Raw genomic sequence first — 23396 nt, 5'->3', positions numbered from 1 at the left:
TTGTTCTGCAATCATGGACTCTTAACCATCTGGAATCATAAGCCTGATGGTGTTTTGTCATAGCGCCTGAAAAGAACCAAGACACCATATGTGATGGTTTGGATATGCTTGGTCCAAGGAGTAGCACTATCAGATGTTTGGCCTTTGTTGGAGTAGTAAAACCATCCTCTGCTACATATGCAGCTGGAGCCATAAGTACTCTTCGGTTGGTGGTTTAGTCCCTGGGAGCTCTAAGGGTACTGGTTAGTTCATATTGTTGTTCCTCCTATGGGGCTGTAAACCCCTTCAGTTCCTTGGGTCCTTTCTCTAGCTCCTTCTTTGGGGACCCTGTGCTCAGACCAATGGATGGCTGTGAGCATCCACTTCTGTATTTGTCAGGCACTGGCAGATCCTCTCAGGAGACAGCTATATCAGCCTTCTGTCAGGAAGCACTTGTTGGTATCCACAGTAGTGTATGGGTTTGGTGATTGTATGGGATGGATCCCCAGGTGGGGCAGTCTCTGGGTGGTCTCTCCTTCAGTCTCTGCTCCACACTTTGTCCCTGTAACTCCTTCCATGGGTATTTTATTCCCCCTTCTAAGAAGGATCAAAGAATCAACACTTTGGTCTTCTTTTTTCTTGAGTTTCATCAGAAGTTGTTCTATTTATCATCGTCCACAGTTGTACATTTCACCTTCCTCTCTGCACAAATTTGTTAATGCCCAAGATTTCCACCATTAAATACAGCCAATAATTTCCTGCTTCTACTTTTCTAGTTCCAACTTCTACTCGCCTACTCCTTCTCTCTATATATTTTCTCTTTCTTGTACTTACTCTTCCTTCAATAAAAGTTTCTTCTGATAATAAAAATATTGGTAAGCATCTTCCTTACTAATATTTTAGAAACTTTCCTCTGTTGGACATAATGTTCCAAGTAGCTATAATCCCAGCTACTTCAGAGGCTGAGGCAGAAGCACTGTGGACAACTTCATGAAAGGTCATCTCAAAAGATAAACAGGGCTGGAGAGAATCCAGTGGTTAAGAACAGGTACTGCTATTGTAGAGGACCCAAGTTCATTTCCCAGTTGCCTGGAACTTGAGTACGAGGGGATCCAAAACTTTCTTCTGGCCTCCATGGGCACCTACACTCATGTGCATATAGCCCCTACCTCCCAAATATATATGTAATTTTAAAAACTAAAATGATTAAACACACACACACACACACAAAATAAAAATCAATTTGAAATAAAAGTTTGGGGATGTTGTTGTTGTTGTTTTGTTTTGTTTTGTTTCCAAAACAGGGTTTTGGTTTTTGTTTGGTTTGGGTGTTTTTTTGTTTGGTTGGTTGGTTTTGGTTTTTTGTAGCGTTGGCTGTTTTAGAACTAGCTCTGTATAGCAGGCTGGCTTTGAACTCACAGAGATCCACCTGCTTACTCAAGAGATCCTCTTGAGTGCTGGGATTTCGGAGTGCACCACCACTTCCCAATTAAAATAAAAATGTTATTTTATTATGAATAAAATCTTTAGAATTATTATTCCATAGGTAAAAACATTCTATGTGGGCTGGAGAGATGGCTCAGTGGTTAAGAGCACCGACTGCCCTTCTGAAGGTCCTGAGTTCAAATCCCCGTAACCACATGGTGGCTCACAACCATCCGTAATGAGACTTGACACCCTCTTCTGGTGTATCTGAAGGCAGCTACAGTGTACTTAGATATAATAATAAATAAATCTTATTTTAAAAAAACATTCTATGAATTATCCACTTTTAACTATGGACAGTAACACAAGACACTGAGTTTGAACAAACACTTCTCTCACCTTTTCCAGTTTTTCAGCCACTTTTTCTTTGTACAGCTGGAAGGCCTTACTCAGCTCTTCTGCATTATAGAGGGCTTCATTCCTTTGTCGCTCAGCTCTACCGTTTAAAAGAAATAATAAAAGGAATTCTCTGCATTGAGAAATTAATCTTTAAGCAAATTTATGTTCGTGTGGATACGCACACGGGTATGTGTCGTGTATATGTATGGACACATGTGGTGTACATGCTTTTATATATGTGTACATGCCTACCTATCCATGTGTTTGGACATGCATTTGGAGGCCAAAGGTCAACTTGAAGTCTCATCCTCAATTGTTCTCCACTTCATTTTTTTGGAACAGGGTCTCACAGTGTGCTAGGGGCTCATCGTTTTAGCTAGACTAGCTAGACAACGTGTTCCAAGATTCCACCTGTCTCCATCTCCCCAGTGCTGAGATACAGATATGTGTATGCAATAGTGTCTAGCGGGTACCAAGTGAATCATCTTTCCTAGCATAGAAGTAGATTTTTTTAAAACCAAAACAGAGTATCAGGCTTTACTGTGGGGTTTGGTTTCACTACAATAACTTTCTCACTCCAACAACATAAACAAAATATAACATAAATACTTATCAACTTTGAAACATACATACATTCCTATACATTCCATACATACAATTCTATCCCCTAATCTGGAAAACAGTAGAGAAGCATCCTTACACTGAACAATAAATTTCTAAAGATTACAAGTCTTATAAAACCAATCTATAGTATATAATGTTAGATACTCAATTCAATAATCCATGCAAAGGTTATTTTTTAAGTTACTAAAAAAAACAAAAACAAGCCAGACGTGGTGGCGCACGCCTTTAATTCCAGCACTCGGGAGGCAGAGGCAGGCAGATTTCTGAGTTCGAGGCCAGCCTGGTCTACAAAGTGAGTTCCAGGACAGCCAGGGCTACACAGAGAAACCCTGTCTTGAAAAACCAAAACAAACAAACAAACAAAAAAAAAACCAAAAACAAGCTCTTTCCCATCTTTCAAGATGGCAGGCAAAAAAGCCAAGCCCAATACAAAAGAGAAGAAACCTCCAGCCAAGAAGGCTGGTGGCAATGCTGTCGCCACTGATGCCCCAGCCACTGGTGCAGCCAAAAAAGGGTAACCCTAAAGCTAAAAAGCCCAGGAAAGGGAAGCCCCATTGCAGCCCCTGCCCTAGTTAGAGGAATTGGCAGGCACTCCCGATCTGCTATGTATTCCAGAAAGCCCTTGTACAAAAGGAAATACTCAGCTGCCAAGTCCAAGGTTGAAAAGAAGAAAAAAAAAAGATCCTTGCTACTGTCACAAAAAAAGTTGGTGGTGACAAGAATGGTGGTACCTAAGTGGTGAAGCTTTGAAAAATGCGTAGGTATTATCCTACCAAAGATGTGTCTCCGAAGCTGCTGAGCCATGGCAAAAAAGCCCTTCTGTCAGCACATGAGAAGGCTGCCTGCCAGCATCACTCCTGGGACTGTCCTGATCATCCTCGCTAGGGCCACAGAGGAAAAAGAGTGGTTTTCCTGAAGCAGTTGGGCAGTGGCTTGCTACCTGTGACTGGACCTCTTGCCCTCAACCAAGTTCCTCTGTGCAGAAGTTTGTCATTGCCACCTCTACAAAAGATAGTATCAGCAAGGTTAAAATCCCCAAACACCTGGCTGATTCTTACTTGAAAAGAACCAGCTGTGCAAGCCCAGGCACCAGGAAGGCAAGATCTTCAAAATGGAAAAGGAGAAATATGAGATTACAGTGCAGAGCAAGGTTAATCAGAACTATGAACTCACAGTTTGCCAAAGACCAACGCTGTTCCTCAGCTCCAGGGCTACGTGCAGCCTCAGTTCTCCTTGACAAACAGGACATATCCTCACAAACTAGTGTTCTAAACTGCTATCAACCTAACTAAACAGCTTCATGTGTTTCAAACAAACAAACAAACAACCCAGTAACTTTCATGAGACAAAGGCAAGCCTATCTCTTTTAGTTTGAAAACATCATCATCAACACAATAAGTTCTAAGTCATCCAGAGTTAGTGAGACCTGTCTCAGAAAAAAACAAACAAACAAAAAAAAAACCTGTAATATTTACTAATACAAAACTAAACAATAAGAATCCATTTACTACCACTGTTTAAACCTGCTTTTTACTTCCTGAATAAGCTTGACTTTCTTCATACTTACCTGAGAACACTAAGCTTCATAAATCAATATCATCCCCATACAAGAACATTTTTAATTTTGGGTTTTTTTTTTTTCGAGACAGGGTTTCTCTGTGTAGCCCTGGCTGTCCTGGAACTCACTTTGTAGACCAGGCTGGCCTCGAACTCAGAAATCTGCCTGCCTCTGCCTCACAAGTGCTGGAATTAAAGGCGTGCACCATCACCGCCCAGCTAATTTTTTAATATTTAAAATCACACCATCACATCAGGGAAACTTATAACTCTTCTATTACCCAAAGTCAATTGTTCCATTTATAGTCTTCAGCCTTTCCCTTCAGGAACTTTACTTTCTATTTTTCAGCTTCTTTAACTATAAACAAATTTCAAATGAAAGTATAATAACTAAATCTACCTGGTTCTTTTGGTTTGGTTTGGTTTGGTTTTGTGAGACAGTGTCCCTCTATGTAGTCATGGCTGTCCTGGAACTCTATATATAGGTACAACAGGCTGGCCTGGAACAGAGATTTTCCTGCCTCTGCATTCCAAGTGCTGGAATTAAAGATGTGTGCCACTGTGCCTGGCTCTGCATAAACATTTTTACTTGTGATGTTCAACTCTTCAAGCTGTTATTTTTTTTTTTTAGTTTTTTCTCCTTTTTTAATATTTATTTAATTTTACTTTTAAGTTCAAGTATGTGTCATCATCTGTATGTGCCCCATTTATTTCCCTTCCAAAAGGAAGAAAGAAAAGAAAAGAAGGAAAGAAGGGAAGGCAAGGAGGGGAAGGAAGGGAAGGGAAAAGTAGACAAAAGGAAAGAATTAGGGTTAGTTACCATCTCTTATCTAAGTACTGCAGAGGGAAACTAGCAGCTCTCCTTTTATAGTTTTTAGCTGTTATATTCTAAATCTGGTTTTCCCATATTGTTATCTCTTTAAATACCCAAATACAAAGATTATCTGAGTGAGTGTGAATTTTAGGGTACTAAACCACAAATTTTACATAATAATTAAAATTTGTAAGTACTTTACTACATAACGTTATTTTACATGTTTCTTTTTCTTGTGCATACCAAGGCAATAGCAACTTAATAGATAAAAAAGCTGAAGTTTTAAAAATTAGATGGTTTTCCAAGATAATAAAGACGAGAGGTAAAATCTGACTCCCAAATCTAAACATTTTCCACTATAAAATACTGCCTAACAAATAACAAATGTTTCTGTATAAATGCTCTTACAAATGGACTTACGTGAAAACGTAACTTCCATGATCACAGTAGTGTGTAGGAGGGTAAGTGCATATGAAGCAGAGACTTACCTACTGAAGACAATGCTGCCTATTCATGTATTAGTTTGTTTGTGGCACTGAGGACTGAACCTAGCTGTACATCCTAACGATGTTCTGAGGTATATCACCAGCACTCTTTGAATTACTTTATTTTAAAAGACGAGCTCCCTGGGCTGTCAAGGCTGAAGGTGAATTCACTCTGAAACTCAGCTAAACTTACCTGAACTTGTGGACTTCCTTTCTCAGACTCCTGAGTATCTGAGGTTACTTTCTTTATAATCTAACATATATCATAGTATAAATCTGTAAGATATGTTTTATTGTCAAATATAGAAATGTAGGTTATGGGCTACAGCATAGATTAACAGTTAAAGTACTTATTGCTCTTCAGAAGACCCAGTTTCAGTTCCCAGCATGCACATGGCAGCTCATACCTATAACTCCCGTTCCAGGAGATCTGATGTCCTCTTTTGACTTCCATGGGTACCAGGTACCACATGTAAGTAGTGCACATACACATATGCAGACATAACATTCATATACATTAAATAAATAAACCTTTAGTTTTTATGGGGGCTGGAGAGATGCCTCAGCAGTTAAGAGCACACTGGCTGCTCTTCCAGAGGTCCTGAGTTCAGTTCCCAGTACTCACATTGTGGCTCATGACTACCTACAAATGGATCTAATGCCTTCTTATGGCATGCAGGTATGTACATGCAGCAGAGCACTTATATACATAATAAATAAATAAATAAAAATTTAAAAAGTTTTTACATGTACATTATTATTATTTTATCCTATGCAAAAGATGCAGTAGGCTACAGATGCAGTTCAGTTAGTTCAGTGCTTGCTAATATGCATGAGCACTAACTCAGAGCCCACACAGAACACAAAATCAAACAAAAACTGATTAATCATAGTTTCTATAAAATCTCACTAATTTAAATCTTTCAATATTATTAATTTAAATTTACTAGTATTTAATCATTCCAGCAAGGCCTAGTACCTTTGACCTGTAATCCCAGGACTTATAAAGGGGAGACAGGAGGATCATATACAAGTTCAAGTCTGCCTAGGCGACCTAAGAAGACTCTGTGTTCGATACATTAATAAATAAGTAGCTCCTTGGTTAGCACAAATACAAAACTTCATCTCAAAAGACAAAAATCATAAAACAGACTTTTTTGTTATTTATATATTTCTAAAGTAAACTGATCACTTTCTCATGAGTTGACTTTCTTTTTCTATAGTATTTATAAACCAATTTTTAAAAAGAGTATATAAAACACTTTATTTAGATGAAATAGTAAAGACTTTCTCAGTGTAAATATAGAAAACTAATTTGTTTGTTTTAAGTAAGAACTTAATTTCAGGTTGGGCATTTAGCTCAGTGGTAGAGTGCATGCCTAGCAAGCACAAGGCCTTGGGTTTAGTCCTCAGCTATGAAAAACAAAACAAAACAAAAAAACAAAAAACAAAAAAAGAAATTAATTTCAGAAATAAATATCATTATATCAATAATCATTACTAATATCACACAAAAAAAAAATCCTAGTCTAGCTGGGTGGCGGTGGTGCACGCCTTTAATCCCAGCACTTGGGAGGCAGAGACAAGCGGATTTCTAAGTTCGAGGCCAGCCTGGTCTACAGAGTGAGTTCCAGGACAGCCAGGGCTATACAGAGAAACCCTGTCTCGAAAAACAAAACAAAACAAAAAAGTCCTAGTCTAAAATGTCAGTAACAAAATCAACACATGAAAATTTAAGGAGGGCCAAGAGATGACTTGGTCTGCATTTACCACTAAGCATAGGGTTCAGAGTTCAATCTCTGGGACTCACAAGGTAAACAGAGAAAAACAACTCCTATAAGCTGTCCTATATGTAGACACATACACACACACACACACACACACACTTAAATGTAATAAAATGTTTCCTTTGAAAATCTTAGGGGGCAGGATCAGGTGTGGGAAGAGACAGAAGTATAGAGGGCCAGGAAATTGAACAGAAATATGTAGCAGTGGGGGATAGAGAACTGGGAATAGCCACTAGAAAGTCCCAGACACCAGAGAAGTTAGAGGCTCCCAGGACCCTGTGGGGATGACAAGAACTGAAATACCCAACAAAGGGGAGATAGAGCCTGTAGAGACCATCTCCAGTAGATAGGCATGGCCACCAGTTGAGGAATGGGGCCACCCACCCATCTCAAAATTTTTAACTCAGAATTGTTCCTATCTAAAGGAAATGTAAGGACAAAAAAAAAAAAAAAATGGAGCAGAGACTAAAGGAAAGGCCATCCAGAGACCATCTCACCTAGGGATCCATCCAATCTGCAGACACCAAACCCCCCCACACTATTGCTGATGCCAAGAAGCTCTTGCTGACAGGAGCCTGGTATAGCAACCCCATAGGAAGAACAACAATATCAACAAACAGGACTTCCCAGAGGTTAACTAGGGACTAAACCACCAACCAAAGTATACATGGAGGGACCTGTGGTTCCAGCTACATATGTAGGATAATCATAACTGAACTTCACACCTTAGCAGTCTTGCTGACTCTTCTTTCTTTGTGTTAGTTATGATGGTTTCACTGTGTAAACTAGGCTTGTATCTGAGTTATGGAGATCTGCCTCCTGGGTGTTAAAGGTGTTCCTGGGCTATTTCTTGTATTCATATTTCCTCTATTTTATGTGTACAGACAATTTTGTCTGCATGTGTATCTGTGCACCATGTGCCTGCTGCTCATGGGGCTAGAGGAGGCAGGCAGATTCCTTGGCCCTGGAGTTAAGGATGTTTGTGAGCTGCCATATGGGGGCTAGGAATTGAACCTTAATCCCCTGAACATATGTGAGGATGGCCTTATCTAGCATCAAAGAAAGGGGAGGCCCTTGGTCCTACAGAGGCTCTTGATACTCCAGCGTGAGAGGATGCTAGAACAGTGAGGTGGGAATGGGTGGGTGTGGGGGAGAGCACCATCATAGAGGCAAAGGGCAGGGGTGATGGAATGGGAGGTTTGCAGAGGGGAAACTGGAAAGACTACAGGGAGAAACCCTGTCTTGGGAAACCAAAAGAAAGAAAAAAAGAGAGAAAAGAAGAGAAGGGGAAGGGGAAGAAAAGGAAAAGAAGAGAAAAGAAGGCAGAAGGACAGCAAAGTGGAGGCCAGCATGGGCTTCCCTGTGAGTACCAGGCCAGCCAAGATTACATGGCAACAACCTATTAAAAATATATATATGTGTGTGTGTGTGTGTGTGTGTGTGTGTGTGTGTGTGTGTGTGTATGAGCAATACAGTTCAGTGGTACAGCAGCTGTAGCGCATGCACAGGATTGGTTCTACAAATTTGTAAATCCCACAATCCCACATACCTTTTTCCTTGTTTACTCTGTTCAAGTAAGTCCACCTTCAATTTTATACACTCTTCTTTGGCCTCTTGTAAACTGTGCTCCTTTTCAATCACCATTTTCTGACTCTGCTCTAATTTATCTTCTGCTTCTCTATAAATACAGAATAAGCTTTAAGAACTGGTAAAATATTTACTGGAGAAATATAAGAATAATGTGACATAATTACTTTAATAATAATTAAATCAGTGAGTTAAGACAAACATATTTATAAGAGAGAAAGGCATATTCATAACTCATCAACAGAAGGCTATATGGCATAAAATACTTTCATGAAGTGAGAAACCCATCTAAACTAAAAGCTCACATCATATTTCACATTCAACAACTGAGCCTTGTGGCACAGGTATATTCACAGCATTTTTGAATATTTGTGAGGCAGGGGTAGTGGAATCAGGAATACAAAGTCTATAATTTCTAAAAACAAACATATTTCATACAAACTAGAAGCACTACTATATACCTCAGATGGAAAGAAAATGTAATTGTTATCACGTCTATAACCAAAGATACCCATGGAAAACACAAGAATGGAAGAGTAGCACTGAGAAAGAAATGTTTTGTTCTTTGTTGATAATTATCATTTCGTTACCTAGAATATTGAGGACAACCAAAATAGAAAATGATTAGAATAGCAGGGGCCTGGAAGGTGGTTGAGTGGTTAAGAGCACTTGAGGCTTTTCCAGGGGATTAAGGTTCAATTCCCAGTCCCCATATGGCAGCTCACAAACATCCTTAACTCCAGGGCCAAGGAATCTGCCTGCCTCCTCTAGCCCCATAAGCAGCAGGCACATGGTGCACAGATACACATGCAGACAAAATTGTCTGTACACATAAAATAGAGGAAATATGAATACAAGAAATAGCCCAGGAACACCTTTAACACCCAGGAGGCAGATCTCCATAACTCAGATGCAAGCCTAGTTTACACAGTGAAACTATCATAACTAACACAAAGAAAGAAGAGTCAGCAAGACTGCTAAGGTGTGAAGTGCTTGCTACCAACACTAATGACTTGAGTTCAATTCCTAGAGCCCACATATTATGAGTAAAGCTACTCCAGCAAGTTGTCCTAACCTCCACATGTGTGCCATGGCATGTTCACATCATGACTCACCCCCAAGGAAGACCACAGTCAGCTATTGGATGGGTCACACGGCCCCTAATGGAGGAGCTAGAGAAATTACCCAAGGGGCTATAGGGAACTGCAACCCTATAGGTGGAACAACAATATGAACTAACCAGTACCCGGGAGCTCTTGTCTTTAGCTGCATATGTATCAAAAGATGGCCTAGTCGGCCATCACTGCAAAGAGAGGCCCATTGGACTTGCAAACTTTATATGCCCCAGTACAGGGGAACGCCAGGGCCAAAAAGGGGGAGTGGGTGGGTAGGGGATTGGGGGGGTGGGTATGGGGGACCTTTGGGATAGCATTGAAAATGTAAATGAGGAAAATACCTAATTAAAAATAAATAAATAAATAAAAACACTGAGACTGTGAAAAAAAAAAGCACTTCTACAAAAGAAATATCCAATTACAGTAACTATTATATATGATATAAATATCGAGCCAGATACAATAATGTATGCCTGTAGTCCAACCACCTGGGATACTGAGGCATGATGATGACTCAGTGACAGCCTGAACAATATAGCAATCCCTCACCTCTTAAACTCAGAGGTCAGGTTAACTAGGAAGGGCACACAGGAAAGATCTTTCAAGAAAGGGGAGATAAAGCATTATAAAAGAGAAAGGTGGAAAATGGGACAAGAAGAATTAAGTGATGTGGGAGATGGGAAGACAAGGTAGAGAATATAGGGAAGGAAAACTAGTACTAGAGGCCTTTTGATAATGCCATATGAAAACCTCACGTATATAGTTACAGTTATATAGCTTATATAGTTATATATGTATAGTTATATACACATAGTTATATCTATACAAAAGTTTTAAAAGAGTTATTCCATAATGGGCGGGGCAGTTATTCCATAATGCAGGGGGAGGTGGCAGTTCCCCAAAAAAGATACCACACAAAGCTCTGTTCCAGAGACAGCCGCATCTTCTTGTGCAGTGCCTGCCTCGTCCCATAGACAAAATGGTGAAGGTCGGTGTGAATGGATTTGGCCTTATGGGGCACCTGGTTACCAGGGCTGTCTTCTGCTCTACACTTGGCAAAGTGGAGATTGTTGCCATCAACAACCCCTTCACTGACCTCAACTACATGGTCTACATGTTCCAGTCTGACTCCACCCATGGCGAATTCAACAGCACAGTCAAGGCTGAGAATGGGGAGCTTGTCATCAACGGGAAGCCCATCACCATTTTCTTTTTTGTTGTTGTTGTTGTTTTTTAAACAGATCTTGCCTGAGCTTATTTGTAAAAATAGCATAGGACATTGGTCATCTGAAAATAGTTTGTGGGTAGGTGTGCCACCGCAGTCCGTCTGTCTTCACACTGGCAGGAGCCTTTTCTATGGGGCCTTCACAGGGAACTGGGCACCTTTGGGAACTTGGGCTGGAGCTGAAGCCTGGGCCTTAGCTGGAGCTTTGGCCCCTGCCTTGGTTTGAACCTTGGGCTTTGGTTGGCAGAGCCTCTGACCCTTGGCCATGTAACTTTGAATCTGCTTCCCCAGCTTGGGGTGAGCGATGAAAGCCAGACGGCTGAGTTTGTGGCTGGGGCCCTTTGGCATCTTGGGCTCGATGGCCTGAGGCTTCACCAGGGCCTTGATGGCCTCTGGGCGCGCACTCACTGCCTTTGCATTGTTGGCCTGCATCTTCTTCAGGCCTTTCTTGTTGTGCTTCTTGGCAAAGCACATGTTCCTCAGGAACTTGGGCTCAACCCCCTTAAGAGATTCGTATTTTTGTGACCAGGGTTTCTTGATGCCATTTCTGTGCCATTTGTGGGACTGGTTGTGTGGTGTGTGTGGTTCTTGGATTTGGTCATGTCTGCACAGTAACCAGAGGCTCCTGCAGCACCTGGGACAGGAAGAGCCCATCACCATTTTTTAGGAGCAAGATCCCACTAACATCAAACAGGGTGATGCTGGTGCTGAGTAGGTTGTGGAGTCTATTGGTGTTTTTACCACCATAGAGAAGGCTGGGGCCCACTTGAAGGGTGGGTCCAAAAGGGTCATCATCTCTGCCCTTTCTACTGATGGCCCCATGTTTGTGATAGATGTGACCACGAGAAATATGACAACTCACTCAAGATTGTCAGCAATGCATCCTGCACCACCAACTGCTTAGCGCCCCTGGGCAAGGTCATCCATGACAATTTTGACATTGTGGAAGGGCTCATGACCATGGTCCATGCCATTACAACACTCAGAAGTCTGTAGATGGCCCCTCTAGAAAGTTGTGGCGTAATGGCCGTGGGGCTTCCCAGAACATCATCCCTGCATCAACTGGTGCTGCCATGGCTGTGGGCAAGGTCATCCCAGAACTGAACCAGAAGTTCACTGGTATGGCCTTCTGTGTTCCTACCCCCAATGTATCCATCATGGATCTGACATGCTGCCTGGAGAAACCTGCCAAGTATGATGACATCAAGAAGGTGGTGAAGCAGGCATCCGAGGGCCCACTAAAGGGCAACCTGGGCTACACTGAGGACCAGGTTGTCTCCTGTGACTTCAACAGCAACTCCTACTCTTCCACCTTTGATGCTGGGGCTGGCATTGCTCTCAATGACAACTTTGTAAAGCTCGTTTGCTGGTTTGATGCTGAACACAGCTACAGCAACAGGGTGATGGACCTCATGGCTTACATGGCCTCCAAGGAGTAAGAGACCCTGGACCACCCATGCCAGCAAGTACACTGAGAGCAAAAGAGAGGCCCTCAGTTGCTGAGGAGTCCCTGTCCCAAGTTAGCCCCCAACACTGAGCATCTCCCTCACAATTTCCATTCCAGACCCCTATAACAATAGGAGGGGCCTAGGGAGCCCTCCCTACTCTCTTGAATACCATCAATAAAGTTCACTGCACCGCCCCCCCCAAAAAATCAGCCCACCATGCCAGCAACAGATTACTACTTTTTGAGTCCTGACCAATGGGCCCATAGAACCCCAAATTTAGAGGCTATTGCCATTGTTCAGTTACCCGTCACAATTTGATGCTCAAGACACAACATACTTGAGTAATAGCATATGAAGAGATCTAGATAGTACTCAACTGGAAGCTTGTCCCCGACTAGCTTTCATAGTGCAGAAAGGTTCTATGCATGCTACTGGAGAAAAAAGTTAACACCAACCACATCAATCTCATCAAGCTGAACTCGTCCAGCTACAGTAATGTCCTGTCTCACTAGATATGCCCACTGACACAATAGTGGCACAAATGTTAAGGGTGTAACCAACCACTTTCTCCTTGGATATAAGGCTTGTTCCATGAAATAGAAGCTGTATCTGGCACTGTCAACAAGGCTAAGAACCTAGGGGAGAATCTACTACTATTATTCTGGTAAATGGACAACAATTGCTAAATTGAAAACAATTCCTGATGTCGTATTGTATGTGTTTGGTTTCAGACCCAGGAAAAGGGACTGAGGTGTGTATTTTATGTATGTGAGTACACTGTAGCTGTCTTCAGACACACCAAAAGAGAGCACTGGATCCCATTACAGATGACTGTGAGCCACCAGGGGGTTGCTGGGAATTGAACTCAGGACCTCTATGAGAGCAAGCAGTTCTCTTAGGAAGCCACTATGGAGAAAGTGGGGTTAGGGGAGGGAGAAAGAAGGGCATGCTCTCGCAGGGAGAGAGGAGAAGAGGAAGAGAGAGACTAAAACGTCTGGATTATATAGAGAAGAGCCTCTGGGGGAAGGGCAGCCCAGCCCCTGGGCTGGAAAGTTCAGGGTGGGGGGCAGGGTATGCCAGATAGGGACTGAGGGATGCTGGGAGAACCTGAAAGCAAAATCAGCTTTGGTATGTAAAATATGTACTTCAGTCCCCTGTCCTGGGTCTGAAACCAAATATGTTTCGGGCCATGCAAGAAAAACAGTAAAACAGCTTTAGAATTCATGGAATGCAGCCCACCAGTTAGCACAATCACAATGGATGTGCCTCAGAGAGGCACAGCCTTGACAACTACAGGACCTGAGGACTTCATGCTGTTATGGAGCATCTTGCTACTTGTTGCCTTTATGGAATACTCCATGAGCTATATGAAAACTCTAAGGAAGCTTTCAGCCCCTCACTGGGCAGTAACATTGGCACTTACAATAATAGTGATTGATCTTTTTCAAGCATTGCTCCTGAAGCAGATTAATGATTCATCTATTACCATCAGAAGGAACTTAAGAGATGTAGATTGTTAGCAATGATCCTTAGAAAAAAGTAGAAGACTGTTAGTAAAGTTAAGATGTTTTTGTCAGTGACTCTGATGTAGAAAATCTTAGGGAACAATTTGAAGTTCAGAAATACTCATTCTTAATAGTTGAGCTGGGGATTTTTTTGAGGTGAGGGAACAAGAACAATGGCAGCCTGCATAGCACTGACTGATATGACTCTTGCTAAAGCCGGGCTGGTGAACAAGGTGATGATTAACTTCTTGTACTGATTTTTTGCCCTCAGCTTCATGATATGATTATTAAAGAGTTGTTAGTGAGGGGCTGGAGAGATGGCTCAGTGATTAAGAGCACTGACTGCTCTACCAGAGGTCCTGAGTTCAAATCCCAGCAACCACATGGTGGCTCACAACCATTCGTAATGAGATCTTATGCTCTCTTCTGGTGTGTCTGAAGACAGCTACAGTGTACTTACATATAATAAATAAATAAATAAATAAATAAATAAATAGAAGAGTTGTTAGTGAGTAGATGAGCATCGGCAGATTTAAAGTAGAAATAACTGATTTTTTTTATATAAAAGTTTAGATCTGTGGTTAAGATTTTTATAAGACTACTTTTTAATATAAATAATAAAATAATTGATCCTTTCTTTGTAATGACAAATTGCAGCCTACTAATAAGAAAAACTGGCTGAGAAAATTACCTTGCTTGATTACATTGTTAATCTATAACAACTTGTTTAGTTATGAATATATGTGGGTTCTTAGGAATAATTTATTTGGTTTTACCTGTAGTATGTAATGTTTATTAATGTGAGAGTCTTAGGGAATGTTTTTCTATGTATACTCATTGTAATTGAAAAATAGAATGCAATCACGTTCAAATGTGCTCTTTGTACTGCTTGAATGATTTTGCTGGGATATAAAAACTTGGGAGAAAAACTAAACTTGTTGGAGCTTGCTTGTTGGAGCTTTGCTTCATCCACCGTGTGTGTGTGTGTGTGTGTGTGTGTGTGTGATGCTTCTCACTGGCTACAGGGAGTACTTAGCCAGCCCCAGAATCAAGCATTGTTCCCTCAGAGAAAAGTCTGCTGAATAATTATTCCTCAACTCCATGCCCTGCCTCAGCTTACCCAGGCCTGTCAAAGCCTTGGACAGTTATACACAGAGACCCACAACTAACTAGTCAATGTGCAAAGAATAAGAGGCTGTGGAGTATTCAGCCTTAAGTTGTAAAGGAAACCTAGGCTCAGAGATCTGCATGGAAGAGAGAACAGAAGGATTTTAAGAGCCAGAGAGTAGTGTGTGACTTTAGGGAAAACAAGTGTTTTCCAGAAAATCCAGAACGGAAGAAGGCAAGTACTAAGCCCTACCCCTAACCAAGGAGCAACTGACATTTGATACCTTCTGAAAGAATGAGATTCATTTTTCTTTAACAGTGTAAACCCTGGTTTTTCTCCATTACTCTAAACTATACTCCAGGACAGGCCCCAGACATAATAGTTGGCCAATACAAAAAAGATTCAAAGTGTGGGTGGTGGGTAGAGTGAGCAAGTGAGTAAGAGTGCTCCTGCACACAGACAAAGCTGGATGCATGAGAAGAGTGAATCAGAGAAGAGTTGGAAAAGGGGAATATGATCAGATTAAAATACATTATATGAAATTCTCAAAGAATTAATAAAAAAACATTGAGCAGACAAAAATTCACAGAACACAGAATACATTTAAGCTAAATATATGTATGTATTACAAAGAAAGCTCTAAAACTGATAAACTTAAAAGACATTTTAACATACATCAGATTCACCTGTGGTACTCATTAAAATTTAGCTGGGTATAGTAGTAGTACAAGCCTTTAATCCCAGAACTCTGGAGGAAAAAGTAGGTGAATCTCTGAGTTCAAAGCCAGTCTGGTTTACAAAGGGAGTTCCAGTACTGAAAAACTACAAAGAAAAACTTTGTATCGAAAAACAAAATATAAATATATATATATATATTTATTTTTATATATATTATAAAATATATTTATAGCTAGGCAGTGGTAGTGCACACCTTTAATCCCAGCACTTGGGAGGCAGAGGCAGTCGAATTTCTGATTTCGAGGCCAGCCTGGTCTACAGAGTGAGTTCCAGGACAGCCAGGGCTACACAGAGAAACCCTGTCTCAAAATAAATAAATAAATAAATAAAATATATTTATATATTTGAGCCCTATTTTATATAAATTGATATATTTGAGCCCTATTCATATATATTGAGCCCTATCTCATATACATATATATGAGATAGGGCTCAATAATCCACATTTCTTCTAAATTATCAGATAATGCTAATACTACAAGTCCCAGAACAGTAATGAGAATCACTCAAATGTAACATGATGTTCAGTACACATTACATTTAAAATAGAAGATAAAAATAAATGATAAAAATACCCTTTGTCTTGTACTTAAACTCCACTGAAGCAATGGGTGTGTACTGCACTATAGGGCAAGAAATAAACTAATTCATATTAAATAAAAGTATGCAAATAAGGATCTCACCTGAAAATAATTCATCTTTAGTCCTTGTACACTGCATGTAAGTTACAGCTATGAGATGCTCTGACTGACTGAAAAAAAACTTAATGATGTGTTAAGACCTTAATAAGTCACCAAAAACTTATTAGGGTAGAAAAGATAGTATAAGAGATAGTTCTTAATAAGATGTACCAAACAAGTACAAAATAAAAATTTACAGGCTGTACAGTGTAATTACCTCAAAACTTTATCTTGAGCTGAAACTTCTGCTTCCAAATTTATAATCTGTTCTTCTAAGATTGGAATGTTGGCTGCCTGCTCTTGTGCAGACTCAAGCATAGCAATCTAAAACATAAAGACAACTTTTATGGCACTATGTTTCAGTAAATAAATCAATCTATTTGAATATTGGTCTTTCCTTATCAGATGAGACGGTTCATTAGGACTCCTCAGTCTCTGGCTAAATTATTTATTCCTTTGATCAGCTCTTATCTGTACACATCATCATCATAAGACAGGCTCAGCATATAACCTGCCACTATCCTTAAATATCTCGGTATACTTGGGGGAAACTACATACAATAATTCCTAACATCACCTAGGAATATTAATTTCATGTAAGTTAGACTCTGCGTATGTGTGTATGTGTGTTAGATTATATACAAGTTATATGACCAAAATGAAAAATTAGGTAAAAAAAATATATATACTAAATTTTTATGACTTAAGAACTAATTTCGGGCAAGTGAGATGGCTCAGTGGGTAAGAGCACCCGACTGCTCTTCCAAAGGTCCAGAGTTCAAATCCCAGCAACCACATGGTGGCTCACAACCATCCGTAACGAGATCTGACTCCCTCTTCTGGAGTGTCTTAAGACAGCTACAGTGTACTTACATATAATGAATAAATAAATCTTAAAAAAAAAAAAAAACAACTAATTACTAATTTCAGGGGAGCTGGAGAGATGGTTCAGCAGTTAAGAGCACTGACTGCTCTTCCGAAGGTCCTGAGTTCAAATCCCAGCAGCCACATGGTAGGTCACAACCATCTGTAATGAGATCTGATGCCCTCTTCTGGTGCATCTGAAGACAGCTATAGTGTACTTGACATAATAATATATATAAACTAATATATTTTATATAAACTAATTTTAGAAATCATGCTTAATAAAGAAAATCTAGATAATTCAGAAAAGCATAGCAACCCTGCAGCCAGGAAGATATAGTAAAACCACTGAAGCAGGAAAGGAATCCATAATGTAAAAGATAGAGAATTATTCATGAATTAGCCAATAATCAAAAAAGCAATAAGAACTGCTTATACTTAAAAAGTTTTAAAAAAATAATAAAAAATAAGTAAGTTTAAAATAGGGAACTGAGAAGACATCAAGAAAACAAAAACCCAGAGGCTCTATAAGTATGTCATCAGCATCCTATTTTCCAATCCTAGAACACCAACAGCAAGGTAAAAGTAGGAAGTTTGTTAGATGAAGATATTGAGAAAAGCCTCAGAGATGAGGTTGAGTTAGAAAGAAAGGGATCAACACAAAGCCACACACACAAGGTTCTACTCCCATCTCATTTAGAGCTCTCCCACAAGCCCAAAGATTCTTGCGGAGGGTTTTTGTTGTTTCTCTGTTTTTGTTTTATTTGGTTCTGTTTTTGTTTGCAAGTGCTCTCTAACATATAAGCTATCTTTCCATCCCTTCTTTTTCCACTTTTTAAGTTTCCAACAGTAAGATTTTAAGAAGCTGATTTATCTAAATGCAAAAATTAATTAAAAGTTTCCTAAATTATCTTTAGATATAGGTATGATTCTATCCCTTATCAATATTCAACTAGAGTATAAAAATTTCTACCTACTAGATAGGCAATACAAATATTTTCTAGGGCTGGAGAGATGGCTCAGGGGTTAAGAGTACTGACTGCTCTGTCAGAGGTCCTGAGTTCAACACCCAGCAGCCACATGGTGGCTCACAGCCATCCATAATAAGATTTGATGCCCTCTTCTGGTGCCTCTAAAGACAGCTGCAGTGTACTTAGATATAATAATAAATAAATCTTTTAAAAAAATTTCTAATTATAAATCATAAAATATTACAAATATTCTCTTCACCCATCAAGAGACATACTTTTGCTTTTGATTGTGTCAATTCAAAGTGGACAGATTCTATTTTAGTCATTAAAGAATGATTCTGTGTGACCAAACAAGCATTCTGTTGCCTAAGTTTATGAAGTTTCTCTCGAAGGTTTTTAACCTCTTGATCCATAGAAACAGATGAAAAAGACACCTGAAAATAAAGAGAAAAAAAAAAAAAAGACAATGTACATTAAATTATTTGATGTGTATATATAATTAATAGAAAATAGCAGTAATTGCCATTAAAATTATTGAACAACTCAGGACAATGAGCATTAGGGAGTATTATGTGAGACATTCTTTTCCAGTCATAGTAGTACAAATTAAGTACAAACTGGAGAGCATGGTCCACTTTATTAAACTAGGGTATTACTCAATAAGTCAACTCACAATATCACTGCTGAACATAAATATGATAGAAACCTTTGTATTTCTACACCTAAGGATATTTACAATTTTACTGTGTATAAAAGGATATGGAAGGAATTCATAAGGCAAGCAACAATGAGACAAATATGGTTTAACTTATGCATACATTTTTATGATGCTAATTTTATAACATAATATATAAAATATTTTAATTTTGTGAGTTATTTTCAATTTTTTGAGAAATTTATATATATATATATAAACTATAAAGCAAGCTAATAAAAGGAAAAGCATACAAAAACATATCCTTGGCCAGGAATGGTGGTAAACATCTTTAATCCCAACACTGATGAGGCAGAGGCATAAGGACCTCTGAGTTCCAAGACAGCCAAGTCAACAAAGCAAGTTCCAGCCAGTACTGTTACACAGAGAAACCCAGTCTTGAAAAGAAAAATATATAATCTGCCATCTTTAGAAGCTGTTTAACACATTAACTTTAACGTTTTTTGAGATAGGTTCAGGCTGACTTCACACTCCCTACCCTACATAAGCCAGGATGACCGTGAACTTCTGAATCTCTCACTTCTACCTCTTCAGTGCTGAGGTTATTGGACAAAGTTATTATGCCCAATTTATGAACTGCTCAAAGTCAGACCCAAGGCCCACGCTTACTAAGCAAGAACTCTACCAACTGAGCTAAATCGTCAGCCTTTTTGTTGCTTTGTTTGTTTGATATAAATTTTCAGGACAGGCTACCCTGGAATTCTCCTAGCTCAGTCTTCCAAGTGCTAAGATTATAGGTGTGAGACACCACCATGCCTGGCTTTTTACTGTATCTTTATAATTTGATTTTTTAGTGATTCCAAATGCATATAAATAATTACTCACTTGCATTTCTTCTTTATATAAAAAAAACCTAACATATACTTTACTTTTAAAATTTATATAATATACATTGGCAATTTTACATAATACATTGAAAACTTCATAGTATTCCTCTTAACTGTGGAGTTTTCGTTGCATAAAAAGTTAGAGTATGGGCTGGAGAGATGGCTCAGCGGTTAAGAGCACTGACTGCTCTTCCAAAGGTCCTGAGTTCAATTCCCAGCAACCACATGGTGACTCACAACCATCTGTAACGAGATCTGGTGCCCTTTTCTGGAGTGTCTAAAGACAGCTACAATGTACTTACATATAATAAATAAATAAATCTTTTAAAAAAAAGTTAGAGTATAAAAGGAACATGTTAGGAACCATCTAGGAGAAGCTAAAAACTGGCAGGTGATCTTCCTGAGATGGTTCCACTATGGACTGTAAGGCCATGATGGATTTGCTTTTCTAGACAAGGCCAAAGAGATTACAGTTGAGGAAAAATTCCTTCTAATAGGCTTTTCCTCTTACTATTAAATATATATAATAATCACTAGGCATTAGCCCATCCATTTTGAGCAGATCTCTGCAGAACAGTGAAGATGTCTTGTAGTCATGCTATATACACAAATAGATTACTTCTTAATTATGTGTGTGAGTATGTAATTATGACATAAGCATGTAGCTGGCCCCAACAGGAATGTATGAAGATGTATAAATGCACATGTGTGAATTTAAATACAAATTTATGTGAGTTTATGCATATATACTTGAGTAAGTTTTTCCTTCTGGGAGCATGATATTCTTCTCCTGGTTCAAAGTTTATTGCTCCAAACATCTCTACAGCCTGACAAGCAGAGGCAAGGCTTCTGGGCAAGAGAGAAAAACAGCCCTAGCCATTAATCCTTTGCTTAACTCCCCACTGTTTTACTATAAGATGCTGAACTACAGAGACTGCAGTTTCTGGCCTCAGAGGAACTCAGACAGGCAGGTCAGCTACCATTACAAGTAACTTAGACTTAGGACAGGTAAACATTTTATTATTAAAAAGCAACCCTAAACCGGGCGTGGTGGCGCACGCCTTTGATCCCAGGACTCGAGAGGCAGAGGCAGGTGTATTTCTGAGTTCAAGGCCAGCCTGGTCTACAGAGTGAGTTCCAGGACAGCCTGGGCTACACAGAGAAACCCTGTCTCGAAAAACCAAAAAAAAAAAAAAAAAAGCAAAAAACAAAAACAAAACAAAACAAAAAAGCAACCCTAAATATCTTGCAAGACCAAGTCTTGCCCCTGCCTACACTCTTCCCGGCCTCAGCTACCCTCAAGACAGAACCAGAAGAACCGCCAGAGCTGGCCTCAGACAGGAATAATTATGGAGCTGGGGAGGTGGCAATTAAGAGCACGAGTTGTTTTCTCAAGGACTGGGTTCAATTTCTAGCATCCACATAGAAACTTACAACTGGAACTTACTGCCCAGAACTCAGGACTTTTAACTCAGGTTTCAGGGGATCCAACACACTTTTCTGACCTCTACATCATATGCAGACAAAACACTCATCCACATATATTTAAAAAGAACAATTATATTTCAATCACAATAACTATAGTAAAAGACTATAATAATGTAAAAACATAAGACATGCAAAGGAAGATATTTTAAATAATCAGATCTAAAGATAATAACCTGATCTCTTGATTTCTTTTGATAATCAGTACTATCAGATGTTTTACAAACTTTCTTATAAGGTGGGTAAATCAAACGTCCCAGGTGGCTAGGTTGGGTGAGTTCTTCCAAAATAAGCCTTTCAGATCTTGAAGGACTGCAGACATACTCAGAATTTTCACTTGGACTAACACTACAGAAAAAAGGAAAACTACAGATCATTTCTGACATACTTTTTACCACAAATTTCTACATATAATAATCAGAAATTAGATCCAAAGTTATGAGCATAAGACTGTGTTTCCAACACACTTTCAGTAAATCACAATTAGTTTACATTAGCTATATATTTCATGAATCTCTTTACTTCAGGAATAAAAAAGCAGCTACAATAATGAAAGATAAGTAATCTGAATATATATTGTATACTGGTTCCTGATATATTAAAGATGTTTTCTTAATATGTAAATGTTTGTTAATATTTCCACTTTCACAATTATGTCTTAGTCCCGGGACATACTAAACAGAACATATAATGAAATCTAGCCATTTTACATTTATAAATACTTTACAATTTATTCATGTGATTTTATTTCCTTGCCTGGATAACTCTTCCCCTAAATTGTGCAAACTCCATTCTGTTATTTTGAGTTCATGTCTTAATGAAGCAACGTTTGCAAGCAAACTTTCCTCCTCATTGTCGTTGTCTTTAGTACAGTAGTCTGATGAGATAAATTCCATTTCCTTAACAAAAAATAGAAAGAAACTTCTTGGAGTTAGCCTGAAGATTTTATGGTATAAATTAAAATAATCTCACAGCAATAAAATTGAAAAACCTGTGCTTGGCACCAAGACTGAGAACCGAGGGTGCTCCTCAGGACCAACAGATCAGGGTAGAGGAGAGGCTCCCACAGGTTGTCCATTGCCTTCCACAGTCATGACACTCATCACACACAGACACACACAAATGAATGGATGCAATTTTTTCGTAGAAGATGAATTTGCTCAAAGTCACACAATTTTAGAGGATCAATCTGAGATTTGAATCAAGGTATAGTTTTCTAATTAACTTCAATATGAGATGTTAAAACTTAACTTTAGAAGCCCTGGATATCTGATGTTACAACAATCTTCTGTCGGGCGTGGTGGCCCATGCCTTTAATCCCAGCACTCAGGAGGCAGAGGCAAGTGGATTTCTGAGTTCGAGGCCAGCCTGGTCTACAGAGTGAGTTCCAGGACAGCCAGGGGTATACAGAGAAACCCTGTCTCAAAAAAGAACAAAACAAAACAAAACAAAACAAAAATCTTCCATAAATTCTTAAAAGCTATTATTACCAGGTAAGTTATCTCCTCCCATTCACAGTGGTTGTAAAATTTAACAACACTCGCGAGTCATAATCACAGATCAAAATGACATGTAGAGAGTGGATATGGTTACCATTCCTTTAATCCTAGCACTTGGGAAGTAGAGGCAAGTGGGTCTCTGTGAGCGCAAAGCCAACCTGGCCTGTATAGTATGACATGGTCTCAAAAAAATACAAAACAAAACAAAAATGACAGTTAGCAGTTCAACTCATAGAACTACATGCAGTGAACTGTTTGCTGCACCAACCTGTGAGCATGAAACTAAGTTTCTTGGCCATAAAAGAAAGATCATGGGGCTGGTGAGATGGCTCAGCAGGTAAGAGCACCTGACTGCTCTTCCAAAGGTCCAGAGTTCAAATCACAGCAACCACATGGTGGCTCACAACCATCCGTAACGAGATCTGACTCCCTCTTCTGGAATGTCAGAAGACAGCTACAGTGTACTTACATATAATAAATAATAAATAAATCTTAAAAAAAAAAAAAAGAAAAAAAAAAGAAAGATCATGATGGGCTGGAGAGATGGCTCTGGGTTTAA

The 23396-nt window shown here is 39.3% G+C and overlaps 1 protein-coding gene and 2 pseudogenes across 6 annotated transcripts in view; 2 read left to right on the top strand and 1 right to left on the bottom strand.

Annotated features, from left to right (window-relative positions):
- The window catches only part of Ccdc18 (coiled-coil domain containing 18), a 107852-nt gene that overhangs the window by 82854 nt on the left and 1602 nt on the right, over positions 1-23396 (bottom strand). For all 6 annotated transcript variants that reach the window (XR_003955715.1, XM_006535251.4, XM_006535253.4 and 3 more), the window contains exons 2-7: positions 22095-22237; positions 21515-21686; positions 18587-18745; positions 16694-16800; positions 8620-8748; positions 1804-1900 (exon numbers count right to left, since the gene is read on the bottom strand). Coding sequence is in view for 5 of the 6 variants with exons in the window: in XM_006535251.4 (XP_006535314.1) it covers positions 1804-1900; positions 8620-8748; positions 16694-16800; positions 18587-18745; positions 21515-21686; positions 22095-22234 (804 nt within the window). In the remaining variant the exon portion in view is untranslated. The remainder of the gene's footprint in view (positions 1-1803; positions 1901-8619; positions 8749-16693; positions 16801-18586; positions 18746-21514; positions 21687-22094; positions 22238-23396) is intronic.
- Gm8190 lies at positions 2829-3699 on the top strand (annotated as a pseudogene).
- Gm7118 (predicted gene 7118) lies at positions 10734-12636 on the top strand (annotated as a pseudogene).

This window comes from Mus musculus, chromosome 5, assembly GCF_000001635.26.
Source record: "Mus musculus strain C57BL/6J chromosome 5, GRCm38.p6 C57BL/6J".
Taxonomy (NCBI): domain Eukaryota; kingdom Metazoa; phylum Chordata; class Mammalia; order Rodentia; family Muridae; genus Mus; species Mus musculus.
Note: the sequence above shows the minus strand (reverse complement) of the source record. Positions and strands in the feature narration are given on the sequence as shown.